General features: G+C 58.1%; 1 protein-coding gene across 5 annotated transcripts in view; it reads right to left on the bottom strand.

Moving 5' to 3' along the window:
* Nucleotides 1-18,350, bottom strand: part of LMF1 (lipase maturation factor 1) — a 116,814-nt gene that overhangs the window by 42,257 nt on the left and 56,207 nt on the right. For all 5 annotated transcript variants that reach the window (XR_011494397.1, XR_011494395.1, XR_011494396.1 and 2 more), the window contains exon 5: nt 7,258-7,323. Coding sequence is in view for 1 of the 5 variants with exons in the window: in XM_044747608.2 (XP_044603543.2) it covers nt 7,258-7,323 (66 nt within the window). In the remaining 4 variants the exon portion in view is untranslated. The remainder of the gene's footprint in view (nt 1-7,257; nt 7,324-18,350) is intronic.

Below are 18,350 nucleotides of genomic sequence, written 5' to 3'. Positions count from 1 at the left end.
GAGGCAGCCGTCACAGCTTCTGTCGCACCAACCTTGACTCAAATTGCTTCCAGATTAGTGGGCCCCGTCTCTGAGGGCATTCACTGACCCCCATCCAATTACAGTGCAGAACAGCTGGTAGCCCATGTCCCCAGGTTGCAATTAACAGTGGGACCCACTGGCCCGAGACACAGCAGAAGCCTCCCGTGCAGGGGCCGGCCTGGAACTTGAGAAGAAGAAGGTTAGGCCGTGCCTGTGTGTGGGTCAGCGGGGCACTAGCTGTGCCCACAGCGCAGGGCCGTGAAACACGTGGTCGCAGGCAGGTGGGCCGGGCCAGCTGGCGCTCACATGCGGACTGCTGCAGCTCGCCCAGAGGGTCAGGACACAATGCCCAGTCCCGGGGGAGCCTGGGAGTCGGGGGTTGGCCGGGAGGGGCTGGAGGCCCCATTGGCTCTGCCATCCTGGGCAGCAGGGCCTGTCCCTGGGCCTCCACCCACCTTGGTCACCCCCACAAGCACCGTGGCATGGCTGCTGAGGTCACTGGCACCTGGGAAGGAGCACCTGGCCAGAGCCCTGGGGTCAGCGTCTGAGAATGCCCACTGGCAGGCGGGGCCAGCTGCAGCTGGGGAGCGACGACCTGCAGTGCTTGGTGCATGAGGTGGATGCTTCCAGAACCTGCGGAGGTGGCCTTGAGCCACGTGCCTAAAACTGCCTCTGCCTGTGGGGCGCCATGGAGCCTACCAACCTTGCAGACTTGGGCACTCCGGGTTCGGGGGTCAGTCAAACCCCAGGGCACACCGCCTGCCCCAGGACAGCCCCTGTGCGTCTGTCTCAAGTAACTGGGGTGGCCTGAGCAGCTCTCCACCTCAGCCCTGCCGCTTGGCTGCTCCCAGCAGGGACGGCCCCTGGTCCTGACCGGCAGGCGGGATGGGGTTCTGGAAGTCAGGACAGGAGCCGTGTCTCCTGCGGGGACAGCTTTGCTTCTCCGCCGTGTAAGCATGTCCCTACAGACAAACCCAAGCTGGGCCAGGCCTCCAGGAGCCTCCCCTGTGGCTCCCGGTGGGGCTCCTGCTGGCTGCACACGGAGCAGGGGACCTGCCCACCCGCCAGCCCCGGGCCCCCCCAGGCCTCAGAAGGCTGGGGAAAGAGGGGCTGTTTCATACCGTGGAACCGGAAGGCAGTGTTAAATTTCCCCAAATCTCCAGCAACAATTAAATTCAACCCCTAAAAAGCAGGTATATAAATGCAATATTTGTGGTTGATTCACTTGGGATCCAGCTGAGGGTGTTTCCTTTTGGACCAAAACCACCTAGGGGGCTCCCTCCTGGTGACAACTGGCTTCTTAAAACCGAAGTGGAGGGGCTGGCCATGTGGCCTGGTGGTTAAGTTTGGCATACTCCACTTCGGTGGCCAAGGTTCAGATGCCAGGTACGGACCTACACTGCTTGTCAGTGGCCATGCTGTGGTGGCGTCCCACGTACAAAATAGAGGAATATTGGCACATATGTTAGCTCAGGGCAAATCTTCCTCAGCAAAAAAAGAAAAAAGAGAAAGAAAAAGAAACCTCAAAGTGGAGACAGATGACAAGCCCGGAACATTCCAAGGCAAAGCGGCTCACCAGCTAGTGCTGACATCCCTGCTGCTAAAGGAAGGCATTCTGAAACCAGCAATTTCATATATGCAACTCACATGTTAGGAAGAACGAGACGGTATCGCCCCGACATGTAGGGATGACAGACGGGGCAGACGTGGAAACTGGGGGTGTGAGCTTGTCGTCGCTCTGGTCACCCCCAGTCACCATGTGCTGTCCTGTGCGGGCGCCAGGCGCACTCCTGCGGATGTGGCTGAGGACGTGTTGCTGGCTTCGTCCCATCTCTCCCAGGCCAGCCCGGCTTGCACCTGTGACATGAGGTCAGAAAGGCTGAGCAAGAGCTGCCTGGAGGGCACACAGGATGCACATGTCCTTGCCGTGACCCCAGGTCTGTGCGGGATGACCTGGGGTGTGGCTGCAGGTTTGTTACATATCTGTCTACTCTGGAATTTTCCACAGTGAGAAATAAAATTGCAACAGCAGGAAACCAGGTTTCAGCAGAAACATGCAGTCAAATCTTGGGCTACAGCTCATTCCTGCCTGCAAAGCACTGTGCCCTGAGCCTGAGCAGGGCTGGACACTGTGCCTGAGCCTGAGCAGGGCCGGACGCTGAGCCCAAGCAGGGCTGGACAAGGCCACCAGGACAGCCCAGCACATGACATGCCCCTCAGGCTCGGGGTCTCCATGTGTCCTGTGCCTTGTGGCTCTGCAAGAGCCCACTGTCCCCTGGTGCTGGGACGCACACCCACAAGCAGTAAAGGGCACGTGTGTGGGTGGGGATGGGTGTGCGAGCTGGGAGGGGCGGAGGTGCCACCCGTTCACCAGCCTCCTGCACTTCCCACAGTGGCAGAAGAGCACGTCCAGACGTTGTGCTCTCAGGGCAGCTGCGAGAAAACAGCTGACCAGGGACAGCCCGGAGGAGCAGGCCCCGGTGCACCAACCCACTGGCGACGTGTTCACACCACCTTGTCCAGGTGTCACCACTCAGCGGAAGACGCGCGATGATTGGGTGGCCCTAGGCCGTGAAGGGCGCGGACTCTGGGACCTCTCTGACCATGGCCGCTAACTTTTAGGGAAGAGAATCCACGGAGGAAAAGCTGGAACGAATGGCAATCGCGTGTCCCGCGGCTCCTCATTCTGGCTTTTTGTCAACAATCGGTTCACACTCTGGTTCAAAGGGCAAGCTTAGTGCTTTGCCGATGAGGAAGCTCAAAACAAGAAATGATTTGCCCAGGTTTGTCCGTTGAACGGGGGCTGGGGAACCTGCCCTGGAAGCCAGGTCTCCTGCCGTGAACGTCCTCCCGCTGTCACAGGTGCCCCTTTGATGAGCTGCAGCAGCACGAGGTCTGCAGGCGTCCTGGGAGAGCCCTCTGCGTGCACTGTCGCATGGTGGCCCTCAGGGGTCCATGTCCTGCCAGCGGTGCACAACGCTGCCTGCCGAACTCTCAGAAGGGCAGTTGGCTGGAGGGGGTGAATGGGGGGGCCTCGGGGTTCGTTGATTCCCCGCATCTGTGATCTGCTGGCTCCCTGAAGATGTCTGCCCAAACCTGCCGGCTCCAGATCTGTGCAATCTCCGACTTGCAATCCACTTGCCTGGAGTTTCCCCGAGCACTGGTCGTCCATGGAAACACAGACAAGTGGGCAGACCGTGGCCATCGCCACCGCGGGGAGCTGAGCTGCGAGTGCTGCAGAGGCTCTGCGCATGCGTGCGCCCTCGAACCATTGCTCTGGACTAAAGGGAAATGGGTCCAATTTGAGGGGTGACATGTGACCTCTCCCAGCCTCCTCGTAGGGAGGCACCTCGCAGGCCAGGTGACTGGAATCTGGCCTCCCCCTGACAGCACTGGGCATCCAGATGCGCAGGGCACAGCATTTCCACCGTAGCCAGCAGTCCCCGGAGGGTGGGAGCAGGGACACCGTGCCTGGACAGAAGACCTCGTGGTCACATCTGCGTGGGGGCACCCGTCAGCAGATGCCACGGGTGACACGAGGTCTGCGGCACAGCCAGTGAGGACGGCAGAGAGCGCTGAAGGGAGGCCGCTGCGCCCCGCCCCTCCTCCCGCTGACTGGCTCTGAGATCGGAGCACTGAGCTGACTGCGTCCCCTCCCGCAGGCCCCAGGCTGAGGGGCTCGTGAAGACGGCCCCTCTCAGGCTGTCTGCCTGGCTCGTGGAAGGACGAGCAGCGTCCAGGGACGGGCAGCACAGACTGCCTGCCGAGGGGCACACAGCACCCGCTGTGAGCTGAGCAGGATGGCTGCAGCCAGGGACCGTCTCCCACCCTGATGCATCTGAAGATGCGTCCTGGACGGGAGGTGAGAGGCCTCTGGACCCCAGAGCACGAGGAAGGACCTTCTCCAGGAGACGCCAGTGGAAGCTGCCCTCATAGTCAGGCTGCGGCCCGGTCAGAGGAGAAGAGCGACGAGGACTGTGCTGCTCCCTGACCCCCGGGGTGAGCGCTGTATGGGGACCACCTTGCGTGCCCCTGCGACCTGAGAGGCAGGAGGCACGCATGGTGGCGAGGGCACGTGCACGCAGCGGCCCGCGGCGCCTGCTCCCGGCCCCCCACTCCCATGTCAGGCTCTGATGGATCCTGGAGGCGCCCTGGACGTCAGCAGTTCCCATCTCAGGCAAGAAACTCTCGCTTACAACTGCATCAAGGCAACACAAAGGCCTCCTTTATGTGCTGTGAGGCTGTGGGACTTTGCCAATAATAGGAGTGGAAAGTGATTTATGTCCCTGGGTTAGAGGGCAGCTCTGCCTCTAGGGCTCTGGGGCAAAACCACTGCATAAACCTGTATTAACTCCTCTGTGCACCCCTGGGGGGGACAGGAAAGGAAGGGGTCACCTGAGGATGGCGCCACCTCGGGCACAGACCCAGCCCCGGAGGACCACCAACAGCCGTGGGCAGCGGCCCAGTGAGGCCAAGAGACGTTCGATTGCTCAGCGACCGAGTGCATCGCTGAGTGACAGGTCCAATACAGAAGAATTTTAAGTATAAACTTGTGTAATCAAGGTATCCAAAGTTGAGAAATGCAGATTCTGATGGATCTGTACAGAACACGAGGCCCACACGGGAACGCGGGCCTGCCGCTGAGAGCCCCTCTCGCTGTTCCAGCTGGCACGCTAGCTAACTGGCTGAGATGTGAGACTCCAAGTGGGCAGGATGCAGCTCTCTCTCCTCCTTCCACTCCGTCTGACGGCTGAGGCACTCCAGCGGCATCTCCTGCGTTCGGCTTCCTGTGTGGCTGGGATCAGAAACAGCCATTCGGGCAGAACCGCTGCCGTGTGGACCAAGGCTGTCAGAGCATTGCTGAGGTGGCGGCTCTGACCTTGACGCACTTGGCGGTGACTGGCTCTGCGTGGCTGCGGTCGGGCCATCCCGAGATCTGCAGTGACCACACCTTGGCCTTTTCTCTTGGCGGGACCAACGGTCTGCACTCAATGACCTCTGCCCCGGGGCTTCTTCTGGTTTGACTGACTGAATTCACCAGCACTTGCCTTTAGTCACGAGGACAGGAAGACAAGCAGTGAGGCCTCTGCTGCCCCGCGGACGGGGGAGGAGCCCTCAGGGGTGTGTGCTCCGGGAGCCGCAGGGCGGTCACGATGCCTCCGCCTGCTCAGCTCGTGCTTCGTGCTGCTGGAAGACCTTGTGTGCAAGCGAAACCAGGCCCTGCTGAGCACTCCGGGTCCAAGCACGAGGACAGGGACGGGGCCCCTACACACGGCACGTCCCGCAGCCTGCGCCCTGTCCAGCTGGAGGACATGAAAAGATCGGGGGGCCTCAGGTCTCTCCACACAGTCATGCCATGAGCTGGACGGGCCACAGCACAGGAGGCGGGAGGATGGAGGCGGGAGGCCTCTTCTGCTTGGCCCTCTGCGCACTGGCAGGGCCTGGGGTGGGCAGAGCTCTGTGTCAGCTTCCTCGTCGGCTTGAGCAGGATGGCCACTTGTGCTCTCAGGGCCGGGAGTTTGCTGGGCCGAACTCGCAGGGACCCTGAGTGCCCAGAGAGTGCCAGAGTGCAGTTCCTACGATCCCCTCACGGGGTTAGCAGCCAAGTTCGAGGTGAAACAGAAGCAAGGCCAGAGGGGGAAGGAGGGGCCCAGGAGCCCCTCCCTGCAGCTCCCCTGTAGGCCCTGGCCACTCCAATGCCCCACTGGCTCTGCCACCTTCTCCAGCACGTCCCTCTCGTGAGGTCTCCGCCAGTCGTGCTGTGACAGCAAACGAGGGGCCCTCTCTCTTTCACAGGCCCTGCTGTCATGTTATCTGGAGCCCCTGCTGCCACTGGCCATGGATTGGAGGAGTCCAGGTCACTGAGGACAGGCTCCATGGCCCATGGTCCCTGCCCCCACGGCACAGACAGCATGAGGGGTCCCAGCCCTACTCCCCACGTCCCCAGGTGCCCTCACTCCACCCCAGCTCAGAGAGCGGGCAGTGAAACGAGGTTCCACCGAGGAAAGGCTCCTGCTGCTGGGAAGAGTCAGTGGTCCCCATGGGGATGGAGAAGCCTGCCCTGGTGAGGACACCCCCAGCCCTCTGGGCTCACCCTGCCCCTCTCCACTGGCCAAGACTCCTTCCCTCGACCTGAAACAGTCAGGGGCCTCCACGCTGGCCGAGAGCCGCATGCAGGTCACGGGCGTTGGTGCCGTGAGGACGCTGACACGCACCCTTTCACCTGCTCGGACTCCCTTCAGGGCACACGCTCTTCACCCATCGGGATAGTGTCAACCAGGTGGCTGGGGGTTTGGGGGGGGGCCAGGACAGAGCAGAGGGTCCCCCACCCAGCCCTGGTGTGAGAGTGTCAGTGAGCTGCCTCTGACAAGAGCAGATAAAAATCACCTTCCTGTGATCAAGCCATAAGCAATGAGCAGGGAACATGGGAGCACCCTGTCTGACAGGTGGCGCTCCAGGCGCGTCAAAGGCGCTGCCAGCAAGAGCAACGTGGGCCCAAGTGAGCAACGCGGTCGCTGACAGGCATGACTGTGTATGCAGAGTGAGCATCGTCACCAGGAAGATGACTGCTGTCCTGACGCAGGCTCCCTCGGGTCAGCGTGCAGCCCCACCGTGAACACGTGAGCAGGCAACGGAGCAGGAGCAGCTGGGGGGCTCACACCGGGCCTGGGCCTGCGGGGTGGGGGTGGACGATCGTGCCCAAAGCCCTGGGCCTGGCCGGGCAGGGGCCATGGGGGGCTGAGCACAGCAGGACTAGCGCTTGCTTCCCGGCGGAGCCGCAACGCACCCGCACCCATGTCCTGTCCCCATGGCCCCTGTCCCCACGGCTGGGGGGCGGGACATGGGGCAAAGCAGAGCAGAGCCCTGGGGCATGAAGGGCCAGCTCAGACTCTAGGAGGGAGGGTACCGGGCCTGGCATCTGGGCAGGACTGGGGACAGCAGTGGAGGGACGCAGCACCCGTAACGAGAATGAACCACTGGACTCACGACCATGGTGGCCTGATGCCCAATCCTCCAGCCCCAGCAAGCAGGACCCTCTGCGGGCCACCTTGTGACCGAGCCCCCGAGAAAGGAAGCGGGGCGGGGGCGCGGTCTCAAGTGAGCTGAGCTGCAGCCTCCAGGAGGCTGCATCTGCAGTGCAGGTGGCTGGTCTCCCGGATGGGGCGGGGCTGGGCACAGGCGAGCTCAGCTCACGTCTGCATTGCTGCATCACCACACAGCTGTCGCGCTACTCACCTCGTAGTGGAAGTCCATGCAGGTGAGGTCCCGCCAGCACTGGTCCCCCCGGATCTTGATCAGGCCCTGCCAAGGCGAGACAGAGAGGAAGGGACGTGAACCACTGTCCAAGAATGGCATGGGTCCCTCAGGACAGGTACCCTGGCCACCAGGTGGAGGACCCACGCCAAAGGGGCTTTAGGGGACTGACGGATTTCATCTCCCACCTGAAGTGAGGTGAGAGGTAAAAGGTAAGCAAAGCTTCATGAAACATATGCAGGATTCTTGTTGACTAAAAGTTAGCAAACACACGCTGCAGCCAGCAGGAAACACTGGCTTTCTTTATGAAGTCAGTCCCTTCTGTGCTGTCTTTACAACCGAGGTTCCAGGCTCTGAGCATCGTCCCAGTGATGCAACTGGGAAGCTTTGAAAATAGACCAGTTTGTGAAGCTACACGCCCACTCTTATTGACACTTCCAGACACCGGGGAGACCTGACTGAGAGGTCGTCTCAGCTGCTGCGATGACAAACACTCGAGCAGCTCAGGCGGGCTGGACGACAACGCCCACCCACCTGCTGGGAGTGGCCACTGCCATTCTGCAGCACATAAGCCCCCGGTGCTCGGGCCTGAGAGTGTCCTGGGAACTGCTTTGTGGCCAGGTCCACCAGGGAAGCGGCTGTGGAGAGTGGGGCTCTGCTGAGCAGCCTGCAGGCGAGCTTCTCGGCACTAGCCAGGCGCCCTGTCACTGTCAGCTCCCCGCAGCCCTGCTGCCGTTTCCAGGACACCGTGCAGTAGCCACAGCATGGCCCGGCGGCAGACGCAGGGAGGACGGCCAGCTCGGTGCCGGTCAGACACAGCCCCACCCCCCTTCTCTTGGGAACTCGCAGCTCCATACAATTCCTTCATAGGTCAGAAACAAACTGTCCCCCCTGCCGGGACTAAAAATGTTGGCTTGAGATACAGAAATTCCGTGCCAATTTCTGTCTCTTATGTAAGAGCTGGATTAGAAGGTGAGAAACTGCACCGACAAAGAAAACAACCATGGAATATGGCTCAGCTTTCTCTTGTGATGGTGGTTTCTGCAGCTACAACTGTTCTGGGCTGAGTTCCATCAGTTTTATCCACCCATCCACCTATCCATTAATCTACTATCCATCCATCCATCCACCCATCCATGCATCCATCCATCCATCCATCCATCCACCCATCCACCTATCCATTAATCTACTATCCGTCCATCCATCCACCCATCCATGCATCCATCCATCCATCCACCTATCCATCCATCTATCTACCCATCCACCTATCCATTAATGTACTATCCATCCATCCATCCATCCATCCACCCATCCACCTATCCATTAATCTACTATCCGTCCATCCATCCACCCATCCATCAAGCTACCATCCATCCATCCACCATCCATCCATCCATCCACCCACCCACCCACCGACCCATCAATCTACCATCCATCCAGCCATCATCCACCCCGTGGGTTGTCCAGGATAATCTTCCTCACTAAAGTCAACTGACCATGGACTTCAATCATGTCTGTGAAACACCCTCAGAGCAACATCAGGATCGGTGTTTGGATGAATAAATGGGGACAGTGGCCCATCCAGGTTGACATATAAAACTGACCTTCACGCATGGGCAGGACTTTGGGGCAGCTGAGGGCTCTAAGCCAAGGACGGGACAGTGTGAGTTGATGGGTCCTCTGGTGGCCACATGGCCAACAGGGCAGAATGACCACCCAGGATGTGGAACATGTCTGGAATGTGGAGCCCACAGCATGGGCTGAAGGATTGGAGTGTGTGTGGGGCAGGGAGCAGCTAAGACCCCCAGCCTGGGCCGCTGGTGGGTGGCACGGACACAGTGACGCCCAAAAGAGCAGGGATGAGAAATGACAAGGACGTCAGGGCAATGTGTGGCGGCCACACCGGCTTCTACAGAAAGACCAAATGAGAGCTCCTGTGGTGCACACAGGCTAGACGAGCTGCACACGCAGCCTGGCAGTCAGTTTACAAACGTATCCCAAAGGTGCTCAATTCTGAGCACCACGAAGACCCAGCAGTTACTCTGATGCTGGTTTTGGAGGGAGCCACTTCCTGCTTCGGCATCTGCCTCTCTGGGGTCTGCATACACCACAGCGGGGGTGCTGAACCTGCCCCCTGCCCTCAGCCGGCTCGGGCCGAGCCACCATCACGGGAGCTGTGTGTCCCGTCAGAAGTCAGTCGTGCTCCAGGGACCCCAGCGCTGCTATTTAGAGCCTCGCAGGATGAGTCACTTTGAAAAGCAGAGTCACGTCTTTCTGGATCACAAAAGAGCCAGAGAGACCACTCCCAGTCTGAACTGCGGTGCAGTCACGTTTGTATGAAGACAGCACTTCAGAAGTCCGAGGTGTCCTGTGGACCTGCTCTGAGCAAGCCCGTCCCGCTGACGCGCGGGGACCGCCCATGTCTGATGCGGACGCGCCCGCTCTTCAGCAGGAGCACTCAGCCCGCTGTCACACGAGCTCCCCCGTGAGCGCGGGCCCGCTCCCGCATCCTCCCAGATCCGAGAGTGGTACTCTTCGGAGATTCAAACCAGGCAAAGAAGAAAAAAACAAAGTAATTAAAATGTCATTCAAATTCTAAGCTGATATGAGACACTTAAAAATCTGAAACATTCTTTCAGGAGCAGAGGATAATTATATTCCTCCCCATCTATTGATTTCTCCCTACAATGCAGATGTCAGATTTTCCACGGATTTTTTTTCTTCCAGAGTAAGTGTCAAAGGAACAAAGCCTTCTTTGAGCCTTTTTCAGCCCAAAATTAATTCTGAAAAAAAAGGCACAGACAGGCTAGTAACATGCCAGACCCAAAGAGGGCCGAGCGACCTAGAGCTGTCCCTGCGACCCCTGCTCTTGGCTTGGGAAAGGGAGAGTGCCAGGATGCTGGAACATTCCTGGGGACGGAGGAAGCCTCGGCCCCGGGCGGTGGGTGGAGGCAGGAGCAGAAGACGGGCCTGGGGTGCAGACGGCTTCTCCCCGAAGTGCCCGCTCCGAGAACACGCTTCTTAAACACTCCCACTCAGCCTGGGAGAACCAGGCTTCCGCCCCAGAAAGAGCATCCGCATCTGTAAGCTGCACAAGTCCCTTCACACCTGAGGGAGGGGTTCCCCAGGCCTGTGCCCGGGCAAGGGGGGACAGCCCACGAACACCGGCGAGGGGGGTCCCTGCCCTCAGGGACACATGTGCCACGCAGAGAGCCCTGTCCCCAGCGGCCTCACTGTGAACACACTCGGCAGCCCGTTCTCTCATGGCTGGAGGTCTCTGCCGACTCTGGAACCCTTCCTCCATCTGCAAAGACAGGGCATTCCTGCTCGTGGCTCCTTCGCCACAGAGGAGCTGCGCCCCCGGGGCTGTGAGCACTGACGAACGGGCCACAGGTGCAAGGGACAGGCCTCCTCTGCCAGTGGGCATGCTGGTCTGGATGCCACTCGGGCCACGGGGAGGAGGCTGGGCGCCCTGGGCTCTGTGCTGACCCAGCTGCGTCTCTGCTCTGGGAGCTGAGCTGGGCCCCCGAGTGCTTCACCAGCAGTGGAGGGGGGATCCCGGGTCTCAGGGCGCACGGCGACCACCACATTGGAGGTTCACTGTTTGGCATTCCGCATGTGATGTCAGCCAGCACAGGCACGCCTGGGCACCTGTCAAGACCAACTTGTCTTCATACGTAAAGGACCCAGCCAACCCCAGGTAGCCACCTGGGCCAGCTCCTCTGCCGTGTCACTGGGCGGTACCTGCACTTTCTGACCCCCAGGGGCGATTAAAGAGAAACCTACCATCTGAACCCAGAAACACACATGTGAGCATGCAGACGGTCAGAGGAGACGGTCTGGGCTGACACGTGCGGCCGGGAGCAGAAACGACCAAAGCCGTTTCGTGGAGTTTTACTTTGCCCCCTCCCCGAATCCTGGTGACCCTTTGAAACCTGCCCTGACAAAGCCCGCCCAGGACAGGCTGACACGGGGCTGCGAGGAGCTGTGGGAGGGGTGGCGGCTCCGCGCTGGCGTTAGGGGCTGGGTGCATTTCTAGGCCAGGGGAACGGCTGTCTTTCTGCCTGGGGCTGTTCTGAGACAAGTGGCAGAGACGCACAGAGGTGCCGAGGAGCCGAGCACGGGGCCCGCCATGAGCAGGGGCCGCAGCTGGGGGCCAGAGGTCAGAGCGCTGCAGACATCACTTTCCAGAAATTCCCATGACGCCCCCGAGCTGGAGTCCCGGGTCTGGCCTCCTGGGTGCTCTTGCAGGAAGGATGACAGAGCCGGGAAGAAAGCCCCTTTCTTTGGTTCTGCCCACGCTAATGCAATAAAACAAATTAGAATAATTGCTCTCATTTCGGAGCAGGGACCCCAGGACGGGGCAGGCTCGTCAAGGAAATGACAACACATCCGCCTGATTCGGGTCTTCACAGGGGCCTGTCGCATTCCGACGTTTATTTCATTACATTTAATGTGATTTTACTGGAGGCGTTCTGACTCCAAGAACGAGCCCCCAGCTTCAAAGTATCACTTTTTCCCTCGGTTACTTAGCTCCTCGCTCTTCCTGGCTAATGCGTCTCACCCACTCGCTAGGCGTCAGTGCCGCCTCCGCAGCCTACAGGTCTCTGGGATGGAGGCACCACGAGTGGAGCACGTGCACACAGAAGGAGCTTTTCTGATAACCCCGGTTCACCTGCTCAAAGCAACCCCTGAGCGTCCGAGGGGGAAAGCAGAGGCCAAACACGACTCGCAGAGCTTCCTGGTCGAAGCCTCACCTCAACCCAGAACCTTCTTCCCACCAGACGAGGACTTCGAGCCTCAGACGGGGAGATGTGGGCGCTGGCGGCACAGCCTGAATTGAGAAGAGGCTTGCATATTGTGGCAGCCAGCAGCTCTGCCGTGTGGTGGACAGACGGGCACGTACCGTGCTTGCACACTGAGGACGCTGCCACTCTGCCAGCAGCACCAGAGCCTTGTGGAAGCCCAGCAAAATCATGCGCAGGCCTGGATGTGGGGAGACACACCATTGACACTTCACTGTGCCCCGACATGGCTTCTGCTGAGTAGAAAAGTCAGCGGGCTGCGCAGCTGCTCTCGCTTTCTGGGCTGGGGGCTCCCCAGGGCTGGGGTGACGGCAGAGGCTCTCTCAACATCAGTTATGACCAACTCGTTCATTGTCCCCACGGTGTGTGGAGGTAATCGGGCTGCATCTCACAGCGCTCACTGCATGTAGAAAGCAAACTTCTGGTACCCTCTTAAGTCAAAGGGCTGAGCTGCAATTTACATAAAGCAAAACGCACACATCTGACGGGTTCAGCTCCACGCGTCCTGACAACTGTTACAATAAGATTTCCACCACTCAGAACAGGATGCCAATTTCCATCCCAGAGAACATTCTCCACGACCCCTCTCTAGGCAATTCCACACCCAACTGGGCGGGAGGCAAGGTGGCAGCTCCAGCTCTGCCTGTTCAGGGTGTCACACATGGACACATGCGCCAGGTGCTCTCCAGCCCTGGCTCAGGCAGGCTGTGCTCAGTACGCTCTGGGGCTCGTCCCTGCGGTAGCATCAGGAGCAGACTCCCTTTTACGGCTGAGCACCGTCCCTGTGTGAACGAATCACAGGTTGTCCACCCTGTCAGTGCATGTCTGGTTGTTTCCTAGTTCTCTGTTACAATAGGGCTGCTGCGGATATCTGTGCACAGCCTCTGCATGGACACAGGTCTTTATTTTACTCCGGCAAATTCCCAGGAGTGGAGGGCTGGCTCACAGGGGAGACCATGTTTCTCTTTGTAGGAAACTGCCAACAGATCATCAATGTGGCTGCGCCATCTTACGCCCCATGTGTGACACGCCCCACATGGAATTCCAGTTGTCCGCACCCTCACTGACACGTGGTGCTGACGGTGTCTTGGACTCAGCCCTTCTTGTGGGTGCGAAATGCGGGCTCATGGCTTTCCATGCACTCATCGCCACTCCTACATTCTCATTTGTGAAGTATGTTCCAGTCCTATGTCCACCTTTTCATTGTGACTTGCACATTCTGGATATTAATTTTTGGCTGCACCTATGCACTCCGAGTATCTTCCCCACTCTGTGGCTTCCTACTCATTTTCTTAACGGTGTATTTTGATGACAGAAAATTCTAATATCAGTGAAGTACAATTTATCAATATATTTTCTTTACTGTTTAGTGCCTTTTGTGTCCCATCCAAGAAATCTTTGCTACCCCAGGGTAACTATGTCATGTTTGAAAACCTTATGGTTCTGGCATTTATGTTTGTTAAAAAAAGCAAGGCACTTTCCTTGCCCTACTGTGTTGACTTAGTGTCTTGGCTGGAAATCAGTTGACTGTGCCTGTGTGGGTCTCTTTCTGGGAGACATTCTTTTATGTTCTCCTCTGAGAACTTTATGGTTTTGCTTTCACATTTAGGTCCATGAGGTACCTCAAATTAGAGTTTGGTACAGATGAAATAGCCGTCAGAGCTCATGTCATTCTTCTGGACAGATACCCAATTATCTCAGGACTATTTGTAAGAAATGACATTCCTTTTTCCATTCCAGTCATGACGTGGGACCTGGTTGAGATCAACTGACAGCAGAATATGCATGAGTCTAGTTCTGGACTCTGTTCTCCTTCAATGATCTGTTTTTCTAGTCTAGATCAATACCGAACTTTAGTTTCACATTAAGCAGGGAAATCAGGAAGTAAAGCCCTCCAACTTTGTTCTTCTTTTTCAAGATTCTCTGCATTTCCATGCAAATTTTAGAATCACCATGTCAGTTTCTCCAAAACAGCCCACTGGGAGTCTGATAGGACTTGCCTTGAACCTCTATACAGCTCTGGGTCACGCAGAAGCCTTAAGGACGCTGCGTCTTCTGGCCACGAATGCGTGCCTCTCTCTGTCCAGGGAGGTCTTCTTACAGCCACACTGGCAACATCTCGTGGCTTTAATGTACGTCTCAGACAGCCTTCATCAGATTTATTACGAGGCGTTTGATGCGACTGTAGACAGTGTTTTCAAATCATACTTTCTAATGATTTCTTGGTGGTAATACGAAGGACCCCTCACGTCCACACTGATCTTGTGTCCTGCAGCCTTGCTATACTCACACATTCATTTCAGTCGTTGCTTTTTAGATTCCACTGCGTTTTCCACATACACATCATGTCTGTGAATACAAGTTTCATTTCTTTCCCCCACTTTTATGCCTTTTACTTCTTTTTCCTGCCTTCTTGTACCAAGACATCCGATGCAGCGGAGCAGCAGAGAGCACGGACATGGGCCTTTCTCCTAGCCATGTGGATGCTCTGTTCCCACACCATCAGCAATGGTGTTAGTGCAGCCTGCACAGATGCCTTTGTCGTCCATGCCAGCATGCATGCAGGCTGAATTGCATCATGTGCTTTTTTTGCATCTGTTGAGATGATCAAACGGTTCTTCATCTTTATTCTGTGACTAGTGAATTGCATTAATGGATTTTCAAGTGTTACACCCGCCTCGCATTCCTGAGATAAATGGCGCCTCTCCTGTGGCTGGGCTGGGCTTGCTGATGTTTTCCTGAGGGTTCTGTGCCTTTGCTCACGAGGGACTCTGGTCTCTGTTTCCTCTGTAACATCCTTGTCAGGTTTCAGTGCCACCGGTACACTGGTCACAGAGACAGGCTGGGGGGTGTCCTCCTCTCCGCTGTCTCCCGAGAGTCTGTGCGGGACTGCTGTTACTTCCTCCCTACACGTTTGATGGATCGCACCGGTGAAGCCATCTGGGCCTCCGCTTTTCTCTCTGGGATGGTTTTTGATTACAAATTCAATTTATTTAACAGACAGAGAGGCATTGAGACTGCCTGTTTCCTTCTGTCTCAGTTTTGGTAAGCTGCATTTGTCAAGGAATTTGTCCATTTTATCTAAGTTGTCGAGTCGACTGGCCCGTAGCCTTGATGCTATCCCAGGGGCCTCTTGACGGCAGAGCCGCGGCTCAGCTGCCAGCTGCTGGTGGGAAATGTCTCCCCGGTGCCCCTCAGTCACAGCCCGGCTGCGCACCAGCCCCACTACCTCTGACCTGGAAACTGCGGGGGCAGTGGCCTGGATGTCCTAACTTCCAGGTACGGCTATTTCTCTCATGTTAACAAGACAGCAGGACGGTCCGCATCAGGGGCCACACAGGAGCATCAGAAGGGCCCCACCGAGGGTGCAGTACAGGCGGAGCACAGACCCACCAGCCGCACGGTGTGGCAGTCAGGACCCACGCTTAAAGAGGAGGGGCTTGAAGCCATGTCGAAGACGTCCAGCATCTTGTCACTTCTTTCTGCAGCCTGCAGGCTATTTGTGGGGTCACCTAAACGTATGCAACAAGAGAGTTAACGCTCGTGACAGCTTATGGGGCGCTCGCTCACGCCCTAATTCTCAGGGCCCCTCCCTCTGTTCCTCCTACGTTCCTTCCTCTCCATCTACTTTATATAAAAAAGACCGGCTCCAGCCACAGCAAATACGCAGCTCGCGATGAAAAGTGCTGACTTTAGCTGCAATTTTGCTCCGTAAGAATTTACGGTATCAAATTCTTAACTCTTAAAATGTGAAGCAATAATAAAAATATCTGAATATCAGGGGAAACGTAGTACAAGACGCTGGGAGAACTGCAGAGAACACGCAGAAGAAGAAAAGCCACAGCAACGGATGGAGTGCGGCAGCAGCAGCCGCGCTGGAGACGCTGCCCGGCGTGAAACTCGACAGCAGCAGCCCCCACACCTGCTCTCCCTACTCGGACGACTCCGAGGATCCTCTAGACAGCACACAGTTCGCCTCCGCCGCTGCTCAGCTTCGCGCGGCTCCCCTCGTGGCCCGTGAGCCCGCGCCCCTCCACACCGCAACGCTCACGCCAGCTTCTTCCAGGCTCCCACGGGCCGCCATGCGCACGCCCCCACGGCACACGCCCCCACGGCCACGCGCCCACGGCCACGCGCCCACGGCCATGCGCACACCCCCACGGCCACGAGTACACTCCGGGTGGCCAGGCTGCAGGGCAGCGGAAGCCAGAGCAGGAGGCGTGGATAGGAGATCTCTAGAGCTCATACCGAAACCAAGTGTCCCCCCTTGGTACGGTCCAGCTCTGAGAAGTCCCAGTGCCAGGACGCTGGCTTGGTTCTCGGAGTTTTAGCAACAGCGATCTGAGCCCTCAGCGCAGGACGAGATCGTCCAGGACAGCTTCGCTCCAAAGCGCCGTGGGCACCCATTGTCTGCTCCGCAGGAGCTGGGGACCAGGAGCATGTGACGCGCTCCGGATACAAACCCGGGCCAGCGCAAACTCAGCTACACACACATACTCCGTCTCCACAAGAACTGAGATTGAGGAAAAACTGAAAACTGTTTCTTTTTTAAAGCACAATTACAGGCACCCTACTGCCTTACGCACAGTGATGCGGACGCCATGCCATTTACCATTTCCTGCAGGGGAGAGTCTCCACTCTAATGTGACCGAAATCCACGCATTTAAAGCAGAAAACTGAAGAAGTGCCCGGAGCTCTTCCACAGAAGCACTGGCCTGTGTCCCCGCCCCTCCTCCCCCGGGGAGAAGGCACAGTCCCCATCCTGGGCAAAGCTGCACCTCTGTTCTGAGGAAGGATGCCAAATGGGGTCACCTGCGCCCCGACAGCCACCCTGCACTGTCACAGCGACTGGAAGTGAGGAGGCCAGGGAGACAGGAGCCTCTCCACCTCGCCCCGGGGAGCAGGTGGGGATGCCACGCTGCAGTCAGCCAGCCTCAGGACACTGAATCCGTGAGAAGAACCTGCCAGTTCTTGCAGAGGCTGGCCTGGAGCTCACGGAGGGAGCTGAGGGAGCCGCTCCCGATGGGGCTCAACTTCCAATCATGCCAACCGTGGAGCGACCACTCCTGCCTCCACCAGGCCCGTGCTGACAATCTGGGGCTGTCACACCACCTATACTTCAGCAGTCACCAGTAGCTGGAGAAACGCCTGGCACACCCCAAGCAGCCAGGCCCCCAGCGGCAGGGGAGATGGGCAGGAAGTGCAGCCGTAGTCTGTCTGAGCGTCAGCACCTGGAGGGGCTGAGGGTCTTTCGAGGGCTCGAGGGCACACAGCTCCTGTCTGGTGCTCAGTAGAGTGATGCCAAGGGAAACCTGGCCTGGGGGGGTCTGTCTGTCTCCAGCGCAGCCCACAAAGACAGACGTCCTGCTCTGTGCGGGGCCGACGGGCCACCTCCCTGAGGCTCCCCGCTGCTGCTGACCTCTTGTTGGATTTCAAAATCTAATTCACATCCCACCCTGAAGCGCGTGGCTGAGGAACTCTCGTGGATGCATGCCTGTGACACCCTCACTCTGTCAAGACACGGGACATTTCCGCCACTCTGAAAGTTCTCGCATGACCCCCCAAGTCAATCCCCACCCAAAATCCCTGAGGTGATAGCTTCTGAGTGTGCAGCCACGTGCTGGCTCTGCCGGTTCTGGAACCTCCCACACAAGGACTCGGATGGTGCACGCTCCCTCGTAGCTGGCTTCCCTCACTCAGCACAAGGCCGCGAGGTCGCCCAGGCCTTCCAGGCATCAGCACTCGTTCCACCATATGCCGAGTGGTTTCCATTTGGGGGATTTAGCGCAGCCTGCCCACCCATCCTCCTGTGCACGGACTGCGCTGGTTTCCAGTCCTCAGTGCTCGTGGACAAGGCTGCCGTGTTTGCGTCGAGGGCCCTTTCCGAGCACCTGGTTCCATTCTCTTGGGTAGGTGTGGAGGAGTGGGAACACCAGGCGACAGTGGAGGAGGAGCGTCAACTTTGTGGGTAACCGCGAATGGCTCCCACAATGGCAGGACCACCTTTACAGCCCACGGGAGAGCAATGTGGGAGTTCCCCTTGCTCACACCCTTGCTGCAACCGACTGAATGTTCATGTCCTCCCCAGTCCGTGTGCTGAAGCCTGACCCCAGGGCGGCTGTCTTTGGACTAAGAAGTCATGAGGCTACATGAGGTCATGAGGGTGGGCCCTGACCCCACAGGACTAGTGCACTTACTGGAAGAGACGCCAGCTTCTCTGTCCACCAGGCGAGGACACGCCCAGAGGGCGGCCTTCGGCATTCAGGAACA

Source organism: Equus asinus, chromosome 14 (genome assembly GCF_041296235.1).
Source record: "Equus asinus isolate D_3611 breed Donkey chromosome 14, EquAss-T2T_v2, whole genome shotgun sequence".
Classification (NCBI taxonomy): Eukaryota; Metazoa; Chordata; class Mammalia; order Perissodactyla; family Equidae; genus Equus; species Equus asinus.
This window is presented reverse-complemented; position numbering and strand designations above follow the sequence as displayed.